Here is a 20,196-nt window from a genome sequence, read left to right on the forward strand (position 1 = left end):
AGTAGTTACAGGTGCCTTGCACCACTTTTAAAGGAAACGTATCCATTCTCTTAAGCAACCAAAGCTATTCCTATAGATATCAAATAGTAATGTAGGAGCAGTAAAAAAGACTCATAGAGCCAGACACTAGAGGCAACTGAAGAAAAATTACTTAATAGGAGGTGTCCTGTGGTGCACTGCATACACAGCCCAAAAAGTATTAATGGTCATCAAAGCTTAGCTGTTTCACTGGTGTTCATTAGTCCTGAGTTGAACAAATATGGGGTAAGCCATGCTATAACAGTTGTGCTGCACATTCATGACTGAAATAGTAGTCACTGCCCCTTTAAGATGAGCTGTGTATGAATGTGTGATGAGACAAGACACAGTATGTTGTGGTACACACATACAAAAAGTGGGTACTTAACTGAATGATGAGGCATTGCATCTCACTCAGTACTTTAATCCATGCTTCGTTCCTGGCTCATTTTCTCATCCAACAACTTTAGACCTACATCTACAACCCTTTCTCTGACTTCTCACAACTATTCATCTAAAATCTCTAACCTTTTGCATCTCTCCACCTACACAGATGTTAAACAAGGAAGGAGGCAAAACACACCTTTGTCTCAGCCCCATTTTTTACTCCCAACCAGTCACTCTTCCTCCTGTAAACTCTAATATTTACTTCAATCATAAAATCTTTTTATGCTGCCAGTAGCTACCTATACCACACATATTCAACACACTTCACACTGCCTTTTTATAAATTCTATCATAAGTCCTCTCTTAGTCCATGCATGTGAAATGCTACTACTACCCCTACAGATAACTTGACAAATAAACTTGCTCACAGACCCTCTTCCCTGTCTAAACCAACAATGTTCTTCCCCTATCAATACTTCAGTTATATGTTTTCCTTTTTCATCAAAATTCTACCATACACCTTCCCTTGTACATGATGCAATGTTGTGCTCTTACAATTCTTACAGGCATCTCTTTTACCTCTACCATTATACAGAGCAACTACTATTCCTCTGGTTCCGGAGTGGATGCGTCATCGTCGTGGGACCTCTCCAGACGGCGGTGGAACGACGGCCGCCTGGATCAAACGTCCACAACACAACCCCACTGCGAAGACAGGGGAGGGGAGAAGAGGAGGAGTGGCTCCCCAATGCTCCGCAGGGTACCGTGCCTGGGGTGGCGCCGGGCAACTGGATCTCCAGTTTTTTCTCTGAAGGGATATGGTAACCCGGCTACTATATCCTTACAATTAATCCTAGCTGGTGACATAGAATTAAACCCAGGCCCCTACACATGTCCCATCTGCAGCAGATGAGTCACAGCTTCTCGCGCCAGGGGTGGATCAGTCCACTGCAACTTGTGTGGTGGGTGGGTACACCTTCGGTGCACCACACTGAGAACACTAAAAGACTACAATGTACATTGGAAGTGCATCATATGCCGTAATACACACACACAAACAAACAATAACAATACACAACAAGCACTTCCTATCCAACAAAACACCAACCAACCAACACCACACAGATCACCATCTCCCACATCTACCACACTTTCCTCCAATCCCAGAACACCATCACCCATTCCTACAAATCAAACATCCCCACAAACCCCAACACCCCATAGCACACACTCACCTAACGCCCACAGAAATGCACCACTAATACACGCACTCACACACTTAGACATAATCGCCGCAACATAAACATCTTACAATTAAACATTGACGGCATTCGCAACAAACACATTGAACTAAAACATTTCATGCACAAACAAAAGATCCACATAGCCATCATTCAAGAAACAAAACTGAAACACAAACATAAAACACCCAACATACCAAATTACACAGCCATCAGACAAGACAGACAACATGGTGATGGCGGAGGCCTCATCACATACATACACCATAACATATCCTACATTGAAAAAACGCAGCACATCAGAACACTAACACAAGTAGACAGACATACAGAACTACAAGCATTTAATATCAAAATAGGGCACAATAAACAAATCACAATCATCAACACATACATCCCTCCAGAATATTCACCGGGTTTACCAGCAAACTTCACAATTAGACTGCAGGCGTTGAATACCCTCCCAGATATACTTCTGGGAGGAGATTTCAATGCCAAACACACAGACTGGTACGCCCACCAAGACATCACACAAAGAGGCAAAGACATCTCAACACAATTAGACCAGCTATACATACTAAACAACACAGATATGCACACACACATACCACACCAAGCCAACTTTAGTCTCACTTCCCCAGACATAACATTTTGCTCACCCAACATAGCACCATCAATCACATGGAAAACACACACAGACCTATCATCAGACCACCTTCCTACTTTAATAACACTCCGAACCACACATGACACTTTCTCACATACAAGACACACCATCCCTAACTACAAGCGCTGCCTGGGATGAGTACTTGGAAACCACTGAGGCTCATTTCAGGAGTTAAACCACACACACATAACATCATCACAAACACTAAACAATACAACAATACAATTCAACGACATAATAAACAATGCAGACAAAAGAAACGTTCCTCAAGGCAACAGAAAACACTACAACCCAAACTTCACGCCTGACATAAACAGACTCATAACAGAACGAAACAATTTAAGAAATACACCAACCCCACACACACAAATCACAACAAATCGCATATATGATTTAAACACAGAAATAAACACCAAATTAACTCAAAAACAGACAGAGAACTGGCAAACTTTTCAAGGTACACTAGACTACAGAACCAACCCATCCAAACTGCACAAAACTATCAACAGTCTCATCAATTCAAACAGTGGGAACACTCAAAGTCATGCCTCAATCATCACATCTGACAAGATCCCTTCACGCAAACAACAAGCCAACATCTTAATAAACCACTACGCAAAAATCAGCCACCTACGCAAATACAAAGAAGACAGACACATCTACAGACGCAAACAACAGTTCCCATTAGATTACACAGTAATACTAGCCACAACAGAAGACACTGCTAGAATCATTAAACAACTTAAAAACTCTGCAGCCATGGGCATCGATAACATTTCAAACATTCATTTAAAACATCTAGGTCCCCATGGCACACAAACACTGACAAACATAGCCAATTATTCATACGCACACTGCATTATACCACACATTTGGAAACTGGGAAAAATAATAGCACTTCTAAAACCAAACAAAACACCTACACAAGCAGCTTCATACAGACCTATAACTTTACTCTGCACACCATCAAAAGTAGTAGAACGCCTCATCTTACGCAAAACCACACCACACATACCACTGTCACCCACTCAACATGGCTACAGACCACACCACTCCACAACAACACTACTCACCAACCTTACACAAAAAATACAAGATGGCATTAACTCCAGACGCCCACCACAAAGAACACTGCTAATCACAATAGACATAAGTAAAACCTTTGACGCCATCTCTAGACCACTTCTCATCAACAAAGTTTACAACACCACACTACACAACAACACCAAACGCTGGCTCGCCAATTACTTAACAGACAGACAAGCATTCGTACACTACAATGGCGAATCATCCAAAATCAGAAACTTCCCGAACGGCATCCCACAAGGCTCCGTCCTAAGCCCAACACTTTTTAACCTATTCATGCATGACATACCAACACCACCTAACAACATATACATCTCCTCATATGCAGACGATCTAACAATCATATCAATACATGCAGACAAAAACATGCTCCACACAAGTACAGACTTACATAACACAACTTGAAAACTGGCTCACACAAAACAGATTACAGGTAGCACCAACAAAATCCACAAGTACACTACTCACTAGTCACAACAAAGAACATCAGTACAGACCCACAGCAACGCTGAACAACACCACAATTCCACACACACATGAAACAAAAATCCTAGGAGTCACATACAACACTTCAATGTCATTTGCTCCACATGTCAGTAACATCATCAAGAAATGCAGACCTAGACTAAATGCACTAAGATCACTAACAGGCACAAAATTTGGACAACAAAAAAGAAACGCTCATCACAGTATACAAACAATACATCCGCTCCATAATAAACTACGCCAGCCCAGCCTGGCACCCTGCCATATCCAACACACAACTAAACAAACTACAAATAATACAAAACACAGCTCTTAGAATCATCCTTGGCAGTACACAATCCACACCAATAGAACACTTACACGCTGAAACCAAGATTCTCACCATCAGGCAACACTTAGACATGAGAGGCACACAATTCTTGGCATCGGTCATAAACAACACAAACAGCCCATGCTATTACCTTCACGACCACCCTCCAACACACAGGCAAATAGCGAATACACCACACAGACACTATACAAATATCTTGAATTCTATACCACCACCCACAAACATCACACAAAACAAAAGCACATCCATACTCACCTCACCAGACAAGCACTTAATAACCTTCCCAACAACAAAATACTCGGCACCCCACCCAACATAAGCAGCACAGAAACACAGCTCTCAAGATTGGAGAGAGTACACCTGACCCGACTTCGCTGTGGTCATCACCAATCACTAAACACCTACAAACACCGCATAGACAACACCCAAACAGACATATGTCCACTCTGCCAAGTTAGTCCCCACACAATTACACATCTCTTAGTAGATTGCCCTAACTTGGCAGCCCTTAGACGACAACAACACAACATCCACACTACCACACAGTTATGGTCAGATCCAGTAAGCGTGGTGTCCTTCTTGCGCGGTGCAGGCTTCCTGGCATAACAGAGTCTGGGGAACCACAACAACAACTATTCCTCTCACTCATTCCTTTGTCCAGCCCATTTCTATACACCCTAGTCTATCACCAATCATATCATCATCATTGTACACATCATCTCATTATCCCATCAACTACATATGCCTTTCCATATAATAGTCACTTGTACAAGCACTCTCAGACTTAAAACTAACCCCTTTCACTCTTGAATGATTCAGCTTTCCATCATCCATATTCAATGAACCCTCAAATCAGTCACTTTATCAACCTAGGACTGCATTCTCTTCAGGGAGCATAGGCTATGGCAATCCTGAATACAGTAAGAAAAATCTGAGGAAGACTGTGAGTTGAAAACTTATTCATAGACACACAAAATGGGCAGGTAACTGGACCAGAGGGAACCACATGCAATAGTCTTCATTGTTTTATGAAACTGTTCAGTATTTTTAGAAGCAAACATGAAATGGCTCATATTGGGTTTATGATGAACAAATAACTAGCAAGACACAAAACGAGGCCAAATCTGCTTGATGGAATTCTTAGCATTACAAGATTGCAAACATTCTCCTTCCGATTATACTGGTGTTCAAAGCAAAACAGAATGCAGAGAGTTCCACCAACCCAACCAGCCCAACCTTAGAATCCAAAGGCCAGCTCTAAATGACAGTTCCCCTTTGCATTATTGATATAAATGGTGATAGTGATATCCTTTTTACATCCACACATTATGAAGTGGTTGATAATCACCCCACAGCTCCTACTACTAGCTTAAAAATTAACCGCTATCCCTGACATGATATTTTTCCCATATACCAAGCTAGAAAACTTCCGCAAAATAAAAAAAAAGCATTACAGTCAACCCAAGGTATTCGAGGGTGTTAGGGACCACAACTGCCTGCGAATAGCTGAAATCCGTGAATACTTGAGACCCTCCTCTAACAATGCTCATAACTGCCTATTGTAACGTATACAGTAGATAGGGGTAACACTGGTACATTCTCAAGTACAGGGAACAGTTAAGTACCATACCTAAATATTTGAATATGCATTGATACATAAATAAAATGCATTTTATTGATATTTTCTCGTGTCTACAGTAATATTAACATTTGAAAATCAGTAAACAATTTTTTATCATAAAAAATGTATTTAGTCACGAAAATAAAATTACAATAATTAGCAAATATTTTAGATATGTTCAACGAAAAAATCTGCGAATAGGTGAATTTTCCACGACTAATAGGGAGTTATGTTCCACAGAAAAATCCAGGAATAGGTGAATCTGCAAATACTAAACCGCGAATGGGAGGGTTAATTGTACACCATTAACAATAAAATTAATATAAAAATCACCATAAATTCCATCTGCCCCAGAGCCCCTCACTCAAGCTAGGTGATCCTACACTGAGGGGAAGCAATATCATAAGCACTCACCTTAACTTTCAGTTAGAGCTTTTTACAAAAACACTTTGATCAAACAGATATTGTATTACCTTTATATTTGCACCAAACATAGGTAGCTCTTCTTCAGCTGTGCCCAACTGTGCAACTAATTCAATCAGCTCTTCCTGGCTAACTAAATCTGCAATATTTCTTACAGCCTGCAAATTCATAAAATAAATGTTAATACAAGGTAAAAGACATAAAGGAACCACTGAAAAAATTCATATTACTCCAAAAAGCAAACTATTACCCCAACCCAACTAATACTATTTCATGGATGGAATCAAGCAACTACCCAAAGTTGACCCAACTGTACAAAGCATCAGATGAACCAATTATTTTGCAGTTGGCAAAGGAAATTAAACTGATGTAGTAATAAATAACTATTGCAATAAAGTTCATTGTGACAGTCTCTTAGTACTTCACGGTAATGTCAAGTTATAATGAATAGATGATGAAACATTTTTAAATATCAAACAGCATTTCAATAAACAAGTGCTGATCAACATGATTGATAAAAGGTTGTTGTGAACACTAAATTTCATAAGGCAGAGTTCCTAACCTGAGGACCTTTAGAAACCAATTGTAGAAGGCACCGAAGCCAAAGAATCTGGTGTGATGGTGTTTCCCTAGATGCTCCTCACAATATGTACACTGTGATTAAGTCAAATGCATGTACCTTGTGCAATCAAACTACCATCTCTCATAAATGTTTAGTACAGGATGACTAGACTGCCTTACAGTGAGAGAGCCTGTTACTAAGATTTTCTTTATGGGGCCAAATTCTAGGGGTGGCATCAACTTTTTGCCACTGTGCAGTTAGAGATCTAAAAGGGTGTAAAATGCTGAACATTCAATTCAGGCAATGAAGAGGATATTATCTTATGGTGACAAACTCAATACTGTGTAGTCAACAACACAATATTGTTGACAATTCATGTGGGCCAGCTGCATGGTCTGTCTAAGGATGAAGGGAAACTGTTATCACAATACAATTTTAATAGTTCAAACACCAAATGCATACCTTAAACTATCATCCTACACCAAATATACCTTAAACTATCATTTAAAACAATTTAATATCATTTCAGAGTCATCTTAAAATATCAACCTTAAAAATAAATGGCTTACAACTAAGTGTGAAAACTATTCATGTTACCCTTACATCCAGGAACATCCATTTTCTCTCATACAGTTTTATAGCAGTCCTGTTTTCTTTTTACAATAGGAATTCACAAGGAGAGTTAAATACTGTACCTAATTATTTAATATGCATTAAAAAAAATACATTCAACTGATACTTTTGTAAGGATGGGATCAAGTGACATACTGGCTGGGTGTTGACTGGTTTATTGGTGGTTCCTTACTGAATGAATGTACAGAATCTTCGAAGTTATTATTGGCTGGTGCGAGCCACAAAGGGCAAAAGAGGTAATGTTTCCAACATCTGTTTGTCGGCAGACAAACAGATGGCGATTGTGAGAGACTTAATAAACATACAGTGATAAAACATATAACAATGGAAAGGCCAGGAAATTCCACATACGGCCAATTGCATGAGATTTGAGACAGATTAATGAATACAATGCAGCAGCATAATATATGTGAAATGGCGAGACGTTTGGCATCTTCACAAACAGAAACATACATACAGTTTGATACTGAAGATTCGGTGGAACATTATGAGTACATGATTAGAATGCTTGCATGGCAATGCAAGTAGTGGTGACTGTACATAAATCGAGACAACAATGGTTAGGGAGAAACAGACGGAAATATTGTATGATAGAAGTTGCGTTCCTTGAGAGGGAGAAAACGGGATGCTCGTTTTTGTTTGGGTCCCTCCGAAGGTATGACGCACACACACATGTGCTTGAATGAGACAGCGATCGGCATGATGAGGTCTCTTACACTTTGCTGTGTTTACATTAATACTAACATTTGAAAACTAGTACATAATTTTTTATCATAAAAATTGTATTCAGTCAAGAAAGTAACATGAAAATACAGTAATTAGTGAATTTACCAAAATTTTTGTGAATAATTCGGGGATAAGTTCCACAGCAAAATCCATGTATAGGTGAAGCTGTGAATCCTGAACCACGAACAGACGGGGTCGACTGTGTGTGCTATATATATATATATATATATATATATATATATATATATATATATATATATATATATATATATATATATATATATATATATATATATATATATATATATATATATATACATATATACATATATATATATATATATATATATATATATATATATATATATATATATATATATATATATATATATATATATATATATATATATATATATATATATATATATATATATATATATATATATATATATATATATATATATATATATATATATATATATATATATATATATATATATATATATATATATATATATATATATATATATATATATATATATATAGTTACATGTGTGGGTTTGGCTGATGAGTTTATTAATTAATTTAAATTATATATAGCCCTGCTTTGCCAATAACAAACATAACCTGTCAATTGAAGCTAAAGTTAATCTCAAAGGCAGACAATTACTTAATTGAATTAGGTCGCCAGCCAGGAAACAATGTAGGGGATAATGGATTACTCTGAAACAAATGGATTACATAAAAACCCTTTACTTCCCAATTAGTCCCGACAAAGAAAGAATGTGTGGTAATAGCGAGGAAATTACATGAACTTTCACCTACGTCGGACACAGTCAATCTTCCCTGCTCCCATAAGAAAATATAACGCAACGAATGTCTGTACAGTACTAATAGATATCGTACGCAGTTTTAGTATTAGGAAGGCTGTTTCTCTTCCAAACAATGGGATCGAGACACGAGGCTGCCTGAACTTTACTTACTTAGCTTTCCCTAACTCCTCCTTACTGCATGGGAATACCTTATGCAATGTCACTAGGCAATATTAATTACTCTTACACTAGACTTCATATAAAGAAATATGATTTGACCAGGATCTTGTACATGGTGGCGAAGTGGTGAAACAATAGAAATGGAAGTACAGGGGAAGAGATACTAGCAAGTCGACGAAAAAACTGTCAAATTTCAGACTTACCATTGACGTGGGTTGCTTGCACATGCAACTGACGATCAGAAGTCTTGAAAGGACCCGTTTCATGCCTCACCAGTACCAATAAAACAGTAAGAGGGCAAGCACAAAGAATTAGTTACACACAATGCGCGTGCTTCGCGTGATGTCGTCTCTTTCTGCTGGCATCGGGTCAGGTCAGGGCAAAGCTGTAGTCCTGGGCTGTTTGTCCGACATTTAACAATAGCCCCAGGCAGTCTGAAAAATTGACAGAGACATCGCCGAATGCATAGGACAGAGCAAAAGGAAGCTTAAGACCACCTTCACTAGAGGTTACTTGGTAAAACCCTCCCTATGGGTTAGGCCCCCCTAATGCTAAACTATCCCTGCTCCAGACATTATTTTTTTTAAAAGCGCAGCCTACCGGCCTCGCTCGCATTCCCTTAGCGTCGACAGAGATGCCTTTCTGTCTTTGTTTGGATGATACTTTTGTTAAATAATGCAGAAAGGGTGAACAGCAGAATATTTATAAATATATATATATATAAATATATATATATATATATATATATATATATATATATATATATATATATATATATATATATATATATATATTATATATATATATATATATATATACTGTTATATGTTTAGACATGGGAAGGGACAAATCGAATAGGGATTTTACTAGACCTCGTAGAACCACTTACCATTACTGACATACAATCAATAGAAACACCTGGATAGGCTCTAACACCTATATATAGTATTTACTAGAAAAGGTAGCGACTGAAAGCTCTTGGTTAATTACAGGATTTTACTTTAATTCACAGATATACCTGTAGTATGGCAAATGGAAATTGAATGTCATACTATTCTAAATCAATCTCATCTCTGATATAATTTTACAGCAAATATAACTCTACTGAACTCTCAGAATAAAAATTAATTACAGAAAGTTTACAGCACAACGGAGCCTGTCGGCTCAGGAAACACAATGGGATCCTTGGGACTTCAGTAGAGAACATCTTGCTTGCAATATAGCAAAGGTAACACTACTGCCTCCCGATGGCAGTATTTTCCACTGGGCAAGAATGGTGATGAAGGAGGCGAGGTTAACAAGATAACATGTATCTAGAAAGAGAATAATTCCAAGTAAAGCTTCGTCAGTGATAGAGTAATTCCTAGCATTAATGGCACATGGGAGGAATGAATAGCTTACTTTGCTATGAACAAGGGACAATCAAGTCACTACCTTATATCACACAGAGAACACACAAAACAATGGTAATGGAATTCTAAAAGGCACTTAATGGAAGGGGGGGGGGAATTGTGAAATGAAATAAGAAGGTTCAGTAGGAGGAAAAGGGAACTGGTAACTCATTGTTAACTTCAGACATACCATGGATCCCTTGCAAGTGCACTTTGCAATGTGGGTAGATGAGTGGACTTGTCTTCGTTCAACACTGTGTGGGCGGCTTGTAGGCCCAGAGTTCTTGCGGTCTAAGTTCCAGTTATTGGGCACATGTGCCAAGGACAAAGGCAGAACAGTCAGGCATCGAATAGATACACGTCTGTCACAAGTGAAGGCTAGGCTGAAACTTGAGTTGATCTGGACCTTTGACGGGTGTTTTTCCTCTTAAACATAGCCATGGTTCAGATGCCATGTCATTCAAAACAAGAGTTCTCTAATGACACTCTAAAACATTGAGAATACCAGCAGGCAATAGGCACAGCAGGAGGTTTATTAGAAGTAGCCCTTATGGAAAGGGGCCATAGCTACCATTGAGCTGTGAATTTCCCTGTGGATTGCTTTAATCCATCTACCTGAATGACCCTCCTCTAGTTCCACACCCTAAAAGTTCCCTCTGACTCTGACTAGAAAGGTTGGGAATTGGGGGGGTTGGGGGTGGGGCTGGGGGGTTGTGGGAGGCCTGGAAAAATTTCCAAGGCAGGGGGAAGTGGGGTCGGAAGGTTGTGTGCCATGGGAGGGAGGCAGCAGTACGGCTGTTTACAGAAAGACTAACCCAGAGAAAGGGTTGTTTTGGAAAGTGGGTGGCCAGGGAAGAAGTCTCCCAGGCTGGGGCGGGGGGGAATGCGTGGAGCAGGGTAGGGAAATGTTTGATTTCATCTGATCTCTTTTTGTTTTATGTTTTTTACATTTATACTTCTTCCACATTTTATTAAAGGATGTTACAGTGAGAGAGAGAGAGAGAGAGAGAGAGAGAGAGAGAGAGAGAGAGAGAGAGAGAGAGAGAGAGAGAGAGAAACATAAGATATCACATACGTTAAAATCTATAACACATGCACAAGCACACACACACACTCCTTCCTTTTTTTATTTTCATCTTATGCTATCCTCATTTTTATTTTTACTGCATTTTCTAATTTTTCAAGTTCATGTGCTTTGTCATAACTTTCACTGCATAGAAGATAAAAAAAACTTAAAATTTACAACTCAAAAGGGACATAGAGAAATGCATCCAATATCCAATAGCATATTGGACGGGTTGATATCGTACTTGGCTAGCACCCTGCTGGGCCCGCATTCGACTCTCCGGCCGGCCAATGAAGAATTAGAGGAATTTATTTCTGGTGACAGAAATTCATTTCTCGCTATAATGTGGTTCCGATTCCACAATTAGCTGTGGGTCCCGTTGCTAGGTAACCAATTGGTTTTTTACGTCTAATCCTTCGCACCAGCCCTAGGAGAGCTGTTAATCAGCTTAGTGGTCTGGTTAAACTGAGGTATACTAAACATCAATATAACACATGCACCAACTGATGGTCTGCACTCTGGCCCAGGTCACAGATTAGAGGGGTGGCTAAGGTGGGCCATTCATGTGAAGAACTTCAGGGTTTGCATGTTAGGAAAAATATAAATTATCTTAATATTTGCCACTTGTTCCTACATATATACAAACCTTCATTCTTTACATTAAGAGACTTACCCACTGGTGGGAGGATATCTAGGTACTCTCTGAATTGATTAGTAGGTTCATCCAACTTGGGAATGTCATCTCCCTGGTCCATAGGAGCACAGGAAGGATGACCCCGCACCTCTAGCTTGCTGCCCATATGTGATGTTGCTGCTGCTAGGCTTCTGGACCATTAAGTAATGGATTATAATGTAATTACTTAATCAGGCTGTAAGAACCTTAAGAAAAAATGTCAACACTGACATTCAAGACTTGTCATGATCTGTTTAGATATCATGAAACATCTAAACGAACACAGTAGTGTTCCATACGTTTCACTACAAAGTTCTGTAAGGAGGTGGCTGAAAAGGATGTGACTGATAGTCCAGAGTCCTGATGAAATTCGGGACAATCCCAAACAGAGAGAAATCCAACCTCCTGAGTGCCATGGATATGAGAACCCAGATGACTCACCTGCACCTACAACAATGTCAGAGCTATTGAAACAGTCTTTGGGATCAGATCTATGCCTGATGACCTCCATACACTCATACAGGCTGTAGGTCAAAACTTGTAATGACGAGAGTCCCACCTCTTCTGGGTCTGAATCCTTGAGAGAGAAAGACAATAGAGCTCCTCCTCAGAATAAAGGTTCTCCCTTGAAACGGGGAGATCCAGCTCTGGAATCTAACCTTGAATCCATGCTTTCAAATGCGGGGTCAGAAAGAAACTTCTTAAAGTGAAGATGGGTGAGAAAACACCAGTACCTGCTGACGAGTAGCTCTGACCAGAAAGATACCTTGTCTACAACAACACAAAGGGAGACAATCCTTCCCCAGTATACAGCTGCTCAGTGAATGAATGTATCACAAAATTCTTATGTAGACAGAGAGAGACCCTTCTCAATGGAGATGTTGGATGTCCTGCCAGTGTAAAGTGCCAGAAATCTCACACCTGGTGATACCCAACTACGAGCAGCTGAATCTGATGGTCAACCAAAGAGAAAACTCTTGGGACCTTGAACAAAAAAGCTGGCAGGTCTGGATATTGCTTGGCAAGGGCACAAAGGAACCACCAGAAACCACCTGAGAAATGAAGAAATCAACTTGCCGTTGATTACCTAGTACAGTCACACCCCAAACTTATGCGAGGTTAGGTTCCAGAACCCCTCGTGCAAGGCGAATTTTCGCGCAAGTTTGGCATGGTCTCTAAAAATGCTAATAAATGCTTATTTCCAAAGTTTAAACACTAAATATGACCCTAATCATTCTCCCTAATTATTAAGTTAACTTTTAAATGAAATTAAAGTTACTGTAATTTCATTTACAAGTTAGCTTAATACATTACCCTAAAAAAAAGAAATAAATGGCTGACATAAAAATAGAGAGTTGGAAGAGAATTTCTCTCTCTCTCCTTCCGACCGATCTATTTTTAGAAGTCTTCTCAAGCTCCTTTTAATAACTTCTTTATTCTACGTCTTTTTCTCTTTGTATTAAAATGCTTTTTCATGAACAAACAGTGTTTTTTATTTTGACTAATACAACTCTTAGTTATTATGTCGTTTTAGAACGTATTTGCCACACTAGTGCATTTACACTTTGTAGACAGTACAGGTAAAATTAGATCAATTTAAAATATCTACTGTACAAGTAAAGATGTACAAAGAGATAAGAAGTTGTAAAAATGTGTGAGCGCTAACTATGAGAGAGAGAGAGAGAGAGAGAGAGAGAGAGAGAGAGAGAGAGAGAGAGAGAGAGAGAGAGATAAGGGTTGTCCTTACCTAAGAGTGAAAGTATTTATCAACTATTACGGAGACTGAGAGAATAACACAAGTGAGAGAGAGAGAGAGAGAGAGAGAGAGAGAGAGAGAGAGAGAGAGAGAGAGAGAGAGAGAGAGAGAGAGAGAGAGAGAGAGAGAGAGAGATATTGTCCTTTCTTGAAATATCAAGTTAAATTATTTATGAATTATTACAGAGAGAGAGAGAGAGAGAGAGAGAGAGAGAGAGAGAGAGAGAGAGAGAGAGAGAGAGAGAGAGAGAGAGAGAGAGAGAGAGAGGTTATTTTTACGTTAGATATCAAAAGATGGAAATTCAGTATTAAACTAACTTTTAAATGAAATTAAAGTTACTGTAATTCCATTTAAAGTTAGTTTAATACATTACCCTTAAATAAGAAATAAATGGTTAACATAAGAATATAGCAGTGTGAAGATTAGTATACTATTTCTCTCTCCTTCCATTCCACCGGTCTATTTTTAGAAGTCTTCTCATTTATAAAAACTTCTTTATTTCTGTCTCTTTCTCTTTGTTCTGAAATGCTCTATGTCTCTATGTTTTAGAATGGTGCATTTACAGTTTGTAAATGATACAGGTAAAATTAGATCAATTTAAAATTATCTACTGTACAGTTAAAGACATACAGAGGAATAGTAATACATAGATTGCGCTAACTATGAGAGAGAGAGAGAGAGAGAGAGAGAGAGAGAGAGAGAGAGAGAGAGAGAAATTATTACTTTTATTATTTAATGTTAATTAGTTTACACATAAAACCTTGAAAAATTATAAATTACATAAAAAACTAAACATAAACACTTTTGCAGGTTTCTCAGTATTCCCAAATGTTCGCGTGTCTGTGAAAAACTCGTGTATGATAATTAGGTTCCAATGAAAAGTTAGTGTCTGTGAATTCGCACAAGTTCGGGGTATTACTGTACTAAAAAGGCAGAAAGACGAGAAAGACGTTTGGTTCAAGATTGCCTTCCAGGAATGAAAGCCTTCCTCCATGTTTACTGCAATCCAAACATGGAAAAGAAATTACTTCCAGAGCCTCCTGTTGTGCCCAACAACAGCCAGGTGTAAGCTCACTTGAACAATTTCCTCACCATAGAGGTGTCTAGGAACCATCACCATAGAGGTGTCTACGAACCAGTATGTTCCTTTCACCTGTTTCTGACAGTATCTGGACCTCAGCTCTACAATAAAACTCACTGTCCTGAGGGTAAGTGCCCGAGACACTTCCCCATGGTGTCAATATTGCCAAGTGCAGGCAGTCCCCGGGTTATGGTGGGAGTTCTGTTCCAGCAGCCTGCCATAAATCTGAAATCGCTGTCACCCAGAACATCGTAAAAAAATTTACAAAAATGAGAGAGAGAGAGAGAGAGAGAGACAGATTTATGTAAGCCTTGGGAAAGAAACAGGTCTGTAAGCTTTGCACCGGTAATAAACCAGTCTTCTACCCTCCTTATAGTGAACCCTCCCAGTGGCTATGGCTCCTTAAACCGGTTTTCTCACCTCGTTATAGTGAGTGTTATGGTGCTTACGGCGCCATATTCCAAATTTCAGCACCGTTACGGCGCCCAATTTTTTTATGGATACAGTACATTTGAAAAAGCGCCTCCAGTATGGATTCGCCATGTGCCATGACAGCCATAACCCGGGGACTGCCTGTAAACTGTCTTTGCCATGACAGAACACTTGCGCACAACCCCCAAGTTTGCTGATCCAAGAATCTTATGCGAAGATTCCTGCTCCTGCCATATGCCAGCATACCCAGGTGCTCACCCTCTGCTTGGGGAAGATAGTAATATCTTCTAGTTTATCATCACTAAACTTGAGAAAGGTTATCCTATGGCAAAAATGGCAGCAAAGTCACCAAGACAACAAAATCCAAACCCTTCAAGAGAGTATAAAATCTTATGAAAGAGAACAAGTTGACACCATTATGGATTCATAAGATTTTGGGGAAAAGGCAATTTAAAGCCGTGAACAATAATTTGCCCAAAGAGTAAAGTGTACATACTTCTGAAAGAGCCAAAAGATGTGGGTATCTGAGAAAATACCCATCCTTGAAGCCCTGTGAAAGAAATTGCTCTCCATCAGCTTTTAGCACACCAGTCCTCAGCATCATACACAATCCTACTGAAGGCGAGGTCCCTCCATGAGCTGGGAATAAGGTGAGGAAATGGACCAGGTCAGAGAATAACAGGTAATGAAACCCAAAAGGAGAGATGTAGGTAACCTTCCCATAGCGTATATACTCCTCAGTTCACTGAGTAAGTTAGTTATGGGAAAATAACTTGAAAGGCATCCTTTTACAAATGGCACTCGGAGGGAAAGAATGATGCCTTTGCATTCTCTCTCTCCTCCTTCTTTCCCTTAAACTTTCCCGCATGCAGAAGTAAATAAAAGTGAGACTAAACTCCTCAAAGGGGAAGAAAAAGTCTGGAACTTCCAAATTCCCAATGAAGGGAAGGCCAACTAAACCTGAAAGTCCAACTGCAGTGACTTACAAGCCCAGGAATCTAAAGGGCATGATCCTGGCAAAGACAGGTGTTGTTATTGTAAAACACCGACTTGTCACAGCCTGTATTTTGTTCTAAGAGGAGTGAAGTAGAACCTACATCCAATCCAATTCTCAGTGCTTACACACACTCTGTGCCAAAACTTGCCCAGGGACTTGAGACAACAATATTCCGCCTCCCAACATACAATCGGGCTCCAAGGTAGTGGGCTGGTGGGATGAGCAACCATAAAAAGTCTGCCCCAGATAAGAAAGTCTTTTGACTGTAGCCTCTTCCTTCAGGTCAAACCCCAGTGGAAGATGCCACATTTGCAACAGCGAAGGCCCAGAGATCCTTCAATAAAAACCTAAAACATGAATGGTAGCTCTAAGTTGCTACCATTGCAGTTGATACTGAGAAAAGAAGAAACTAAGCAAAAGCAGTCTATCTATGCTGCAGTCTGATACTGCCAAGCAAAGGAGTTTCCTTTTCAACAAGTCAGGGGGCTGAGGAGGACACTCACTAGGCTGGCTAGGCCTAAATGAATTCCCTGTACAGCTACAGTCAAAATCACATGACCCCAAACAATGCCAGTTAGTCGAGACCAAAGGAAGTGAATGAGAGAATAGGCTCTCTCGAGCCTATTCTCTCATTCAGAAAATGCTGAGTTGCTTCCTCAAGACCATCCTGCAGGTCCCTCCAGGTAGTGACATCACAAGATGCCCCTCCCACAGGGGAGGGAGTCCATCAAAACCCCCAAGGGAGCATTCAGGACTTGGGTGTATGACCCAATTAATTCTAAAGAAAGATACAGGTACACACTCCTTCATGAAAAGGCTCAGAAGAGAGTGCAAACACTTGCTTTCCTAGCCCCTATGCCTATTCTACTCCCGCATCTCAGAAACATCTGAAGAACAGGAAATAGGCAAACTGTCCTTAGTACCCTTGCCCAACCTGATAGGGCTGTGACTCCAGAAGGTGAGAAAGGCATTTGACAACCTGGGTTGATGACATGCCCATGGGTCACGAAAAGAGTACTCATTCAAGAGATATAAATGAAGGCCGTTCAAAATTGTACCAAAATCTCTAAAAGCCTACACTTCACAAATGAGGAAGAGGAAAGGGGGGAACCTCCTCTTATTTGCCCTAGATAACAGGACCACCCAGTCCTGTCACTTCCCCAGGACCCATGACACTATCCCAAAGGAAGTAAGTGTGCGTGTGCGTGTGTGTGTGTGTGTGTGAATGAACACTTGTATTCTTGATCTTCGCATCACATGCTGGTTCACTGCTAAGGGTCTTACATCAATGGTCTGAGAACCCTGACTGGACTGGTCAGCCATGCTAACCAGACCAGTACCATAGGGACCAGAGGACCTAAAGATAGCCGATGGACAGAACAGAGGGTTCCAGACTGATGATCCAAGGACCTTGAATGGACCAGTAGCCTTGCTACCAGACTAGTGGTCTGAGGACCCTGATCAGACCAGAGGGTTCTGGACCAGCATTCTGAGGACCCTGACTGGACCAGTAGCCTTGCTACTCAACCACTGGTCAAAGAACTCTGCTCAGACCAGTAGCCTTGCAACATGTACCCCAGGAACCAGAGGACAGCAACCTTCCTCTTCCCCTACTCAAAAATATTAAAAGAAGGTGAGGTGGTGATGGAAATTCCACAATACCTGTCACTAAAGAGCAACCTGTCCCGAAGACTAGAGCTCGTTGATAGCTCACAAGCCGCACGACCAAGTTGCTCAAGCTCCTATCTAATAGCCCTAAAGAGCCAGAGACAGCGGGGGCAAAGTACTACCGTACCACCCTGGCTATCAGACCATGGAAGGACCAAGAACAACGGCTCATCGCTTCCCAGAAACTTAAGGCACACAGAAGCTTATTAAATCTTCTAACGTGGGGCAAACTCCCCCCACACTAAACTTGCAGTCGGAACCCGAGTGGAGGTTCAGTTCAGGAAGAATGACTCCGAAGATGATGAAGAAGGGAAGGAGAATGCCTCTACCCTAGTACCACAACTGTTGAAATTCATTTTGTCTGCAAAGTTGTTGAGAATCACAAAGATTAAGCCATGGAGATCAGAGAAATATTGCTACATATCCTATTCTTTAATGAATACAGAGGAAGGCCACTTCTATGTGGCTTAATCTACCTTACCTGAAAGGTAAATATACTAGCAAGTATATCAGAGAACAACACAGCAGTTGTGTAACTACCAGAAGATGTTATGTGTCCGATGAAAACAAGTATTCAAATTGGGATGGAAAAAACAAACCTAATTCCTTGCAAGAAGGCTTATTTGACTGATGGGTTTGAATAAACATAATGCAAACACATAGTCAAAACTAAAAACAGAATAGTAATGCTCAAGTTTAATCATCAAAAATTCAAATGGCAAAATGGGCAGAGTCATAAAAGATTTCTTAACTCGATGGCAGCTGAAAGCAGAGTGAAGTGCAGACAGTCAAAAGCCCTGTTGGTAGTTTACTACCATGTCAGTAAAGTTTGAATGGCTGATCCAGCTCGCATTCGCAAGAGTATACCTAACGCAAAGATTGAAGGTTTGTATTTATGTAGGAACAAATTTGCCATATATATACAGGCAGTCCCCGGTTTACGACGGTTCCGGCTTACGATGTTCCGAGTTTACGACGCTTTTCAAATATATTCATAAAAAATTATTTCCCGGCTCACGACGCATGTTCCGGGGTTACGATGCGTCGTACGCCGATCCGACGGAAGAAATATGGCCCCAAAACGGCAGAATAATCATAATTTGAAGGTTTTTTTGATGTAAAACTCAAAAATAATGCAGTTTACATCGTTTTCAATGCACCCAGAGCATTAAAAGTAAGGTTTTCTTATGATTTTTGACAATTTTCGACGATTTTCCGGCTTACGACGATTTTCGTGTTACGACGCGGCGCAAGAACGGAACCCCCGTCGTAAACCGGGGACCGCCTGTATTTCTCATTAATAACTAACTGTGAATATGAACATTAGTACAGTCAAACCTCTTAAGACCAACACTCTTCTGTCCTGGAACTCCCGTGGTTTGGCTAGCTTTTGAATCAGCAGTCATTAGTTTGCTGAATGGCCAAGAGGGCAGCACCATGTATTACAGTATTTACAACTTTCCACAGCAGCTGACACCAGAAATTTACAGTCTTTTCTTCATATTTTTACTTTCATTTCACCTGTACTGCCCTATATACACTCTCTTCTATTGTTTAGCCAAAGAATTATATCAATAAACGATATTTTCCTTCAGCCATCTCATTTACACTTTTTACATTTACCAAACTTTGTTTGGAAGCATTAATTATTGTACAGTACAAATATTAGTTCCAGTTTGAACTACAGGTTCGATATAAGCATACTATAGCACAGTACGTATACTACAGTAAACTCCCCGTATTCACGGGAGATGCATACCACAACCCCCGCGAATAGTTAGCACCCCCTCTAAAAATGCTTATAACTGCCTATCTTGAAAATTCAAATACCAAATGTATACCTTAAACTAGCATCCTACATCAAATATACCTTAAACTATTATCCTATTCCTGCATTATTCTTTGAAATGATATTATTAATATCATTTCAAAGTCATCTTAAACGATTTACCCTTAAAA

General features: G+C 39.8%; 1 protein-coding gene across 3 annotated transcripts in view; it reads right to left on the bottom strand.

The window, feature by feature from the left end:
• Window positions 1-20,196, bottom strand: part of obe (obelus) — a 437,154-nt gene that overhangs the window by 372,403 nt on the left and 44,555 nt on the right. For all 3 annotated transcript variants that reach the window (XM_067124317.1, XM_067124318.1, XM_067124319.1), the window contains exon 4: window positions 6,311-6,418. In XM_067124317.1, coding sequence (XP_066980418.1) covers window positions 6,311-6,418 — 108 coding nt within the window. The remainder of the gene's footprint in view (window positions 1-6,310; window positions 6,419-20,196) is intronic.

This window comes from Macrobrachium rosenbergii, chromosome 22, assembly GCF_040412425.1.
Source record: "Macrobrachium rosenbergii isolate ZJJX-2024 chromosome 22, ASM4041242v1, whole genome shotgun sequence".
Lineage (NCBI taxonomy): Eukaryota > Metazoa > Arthropoda > Malacostraca > Decapoda > Palaemonidae > Macrobrachium > Macrobrachium rosenbergii.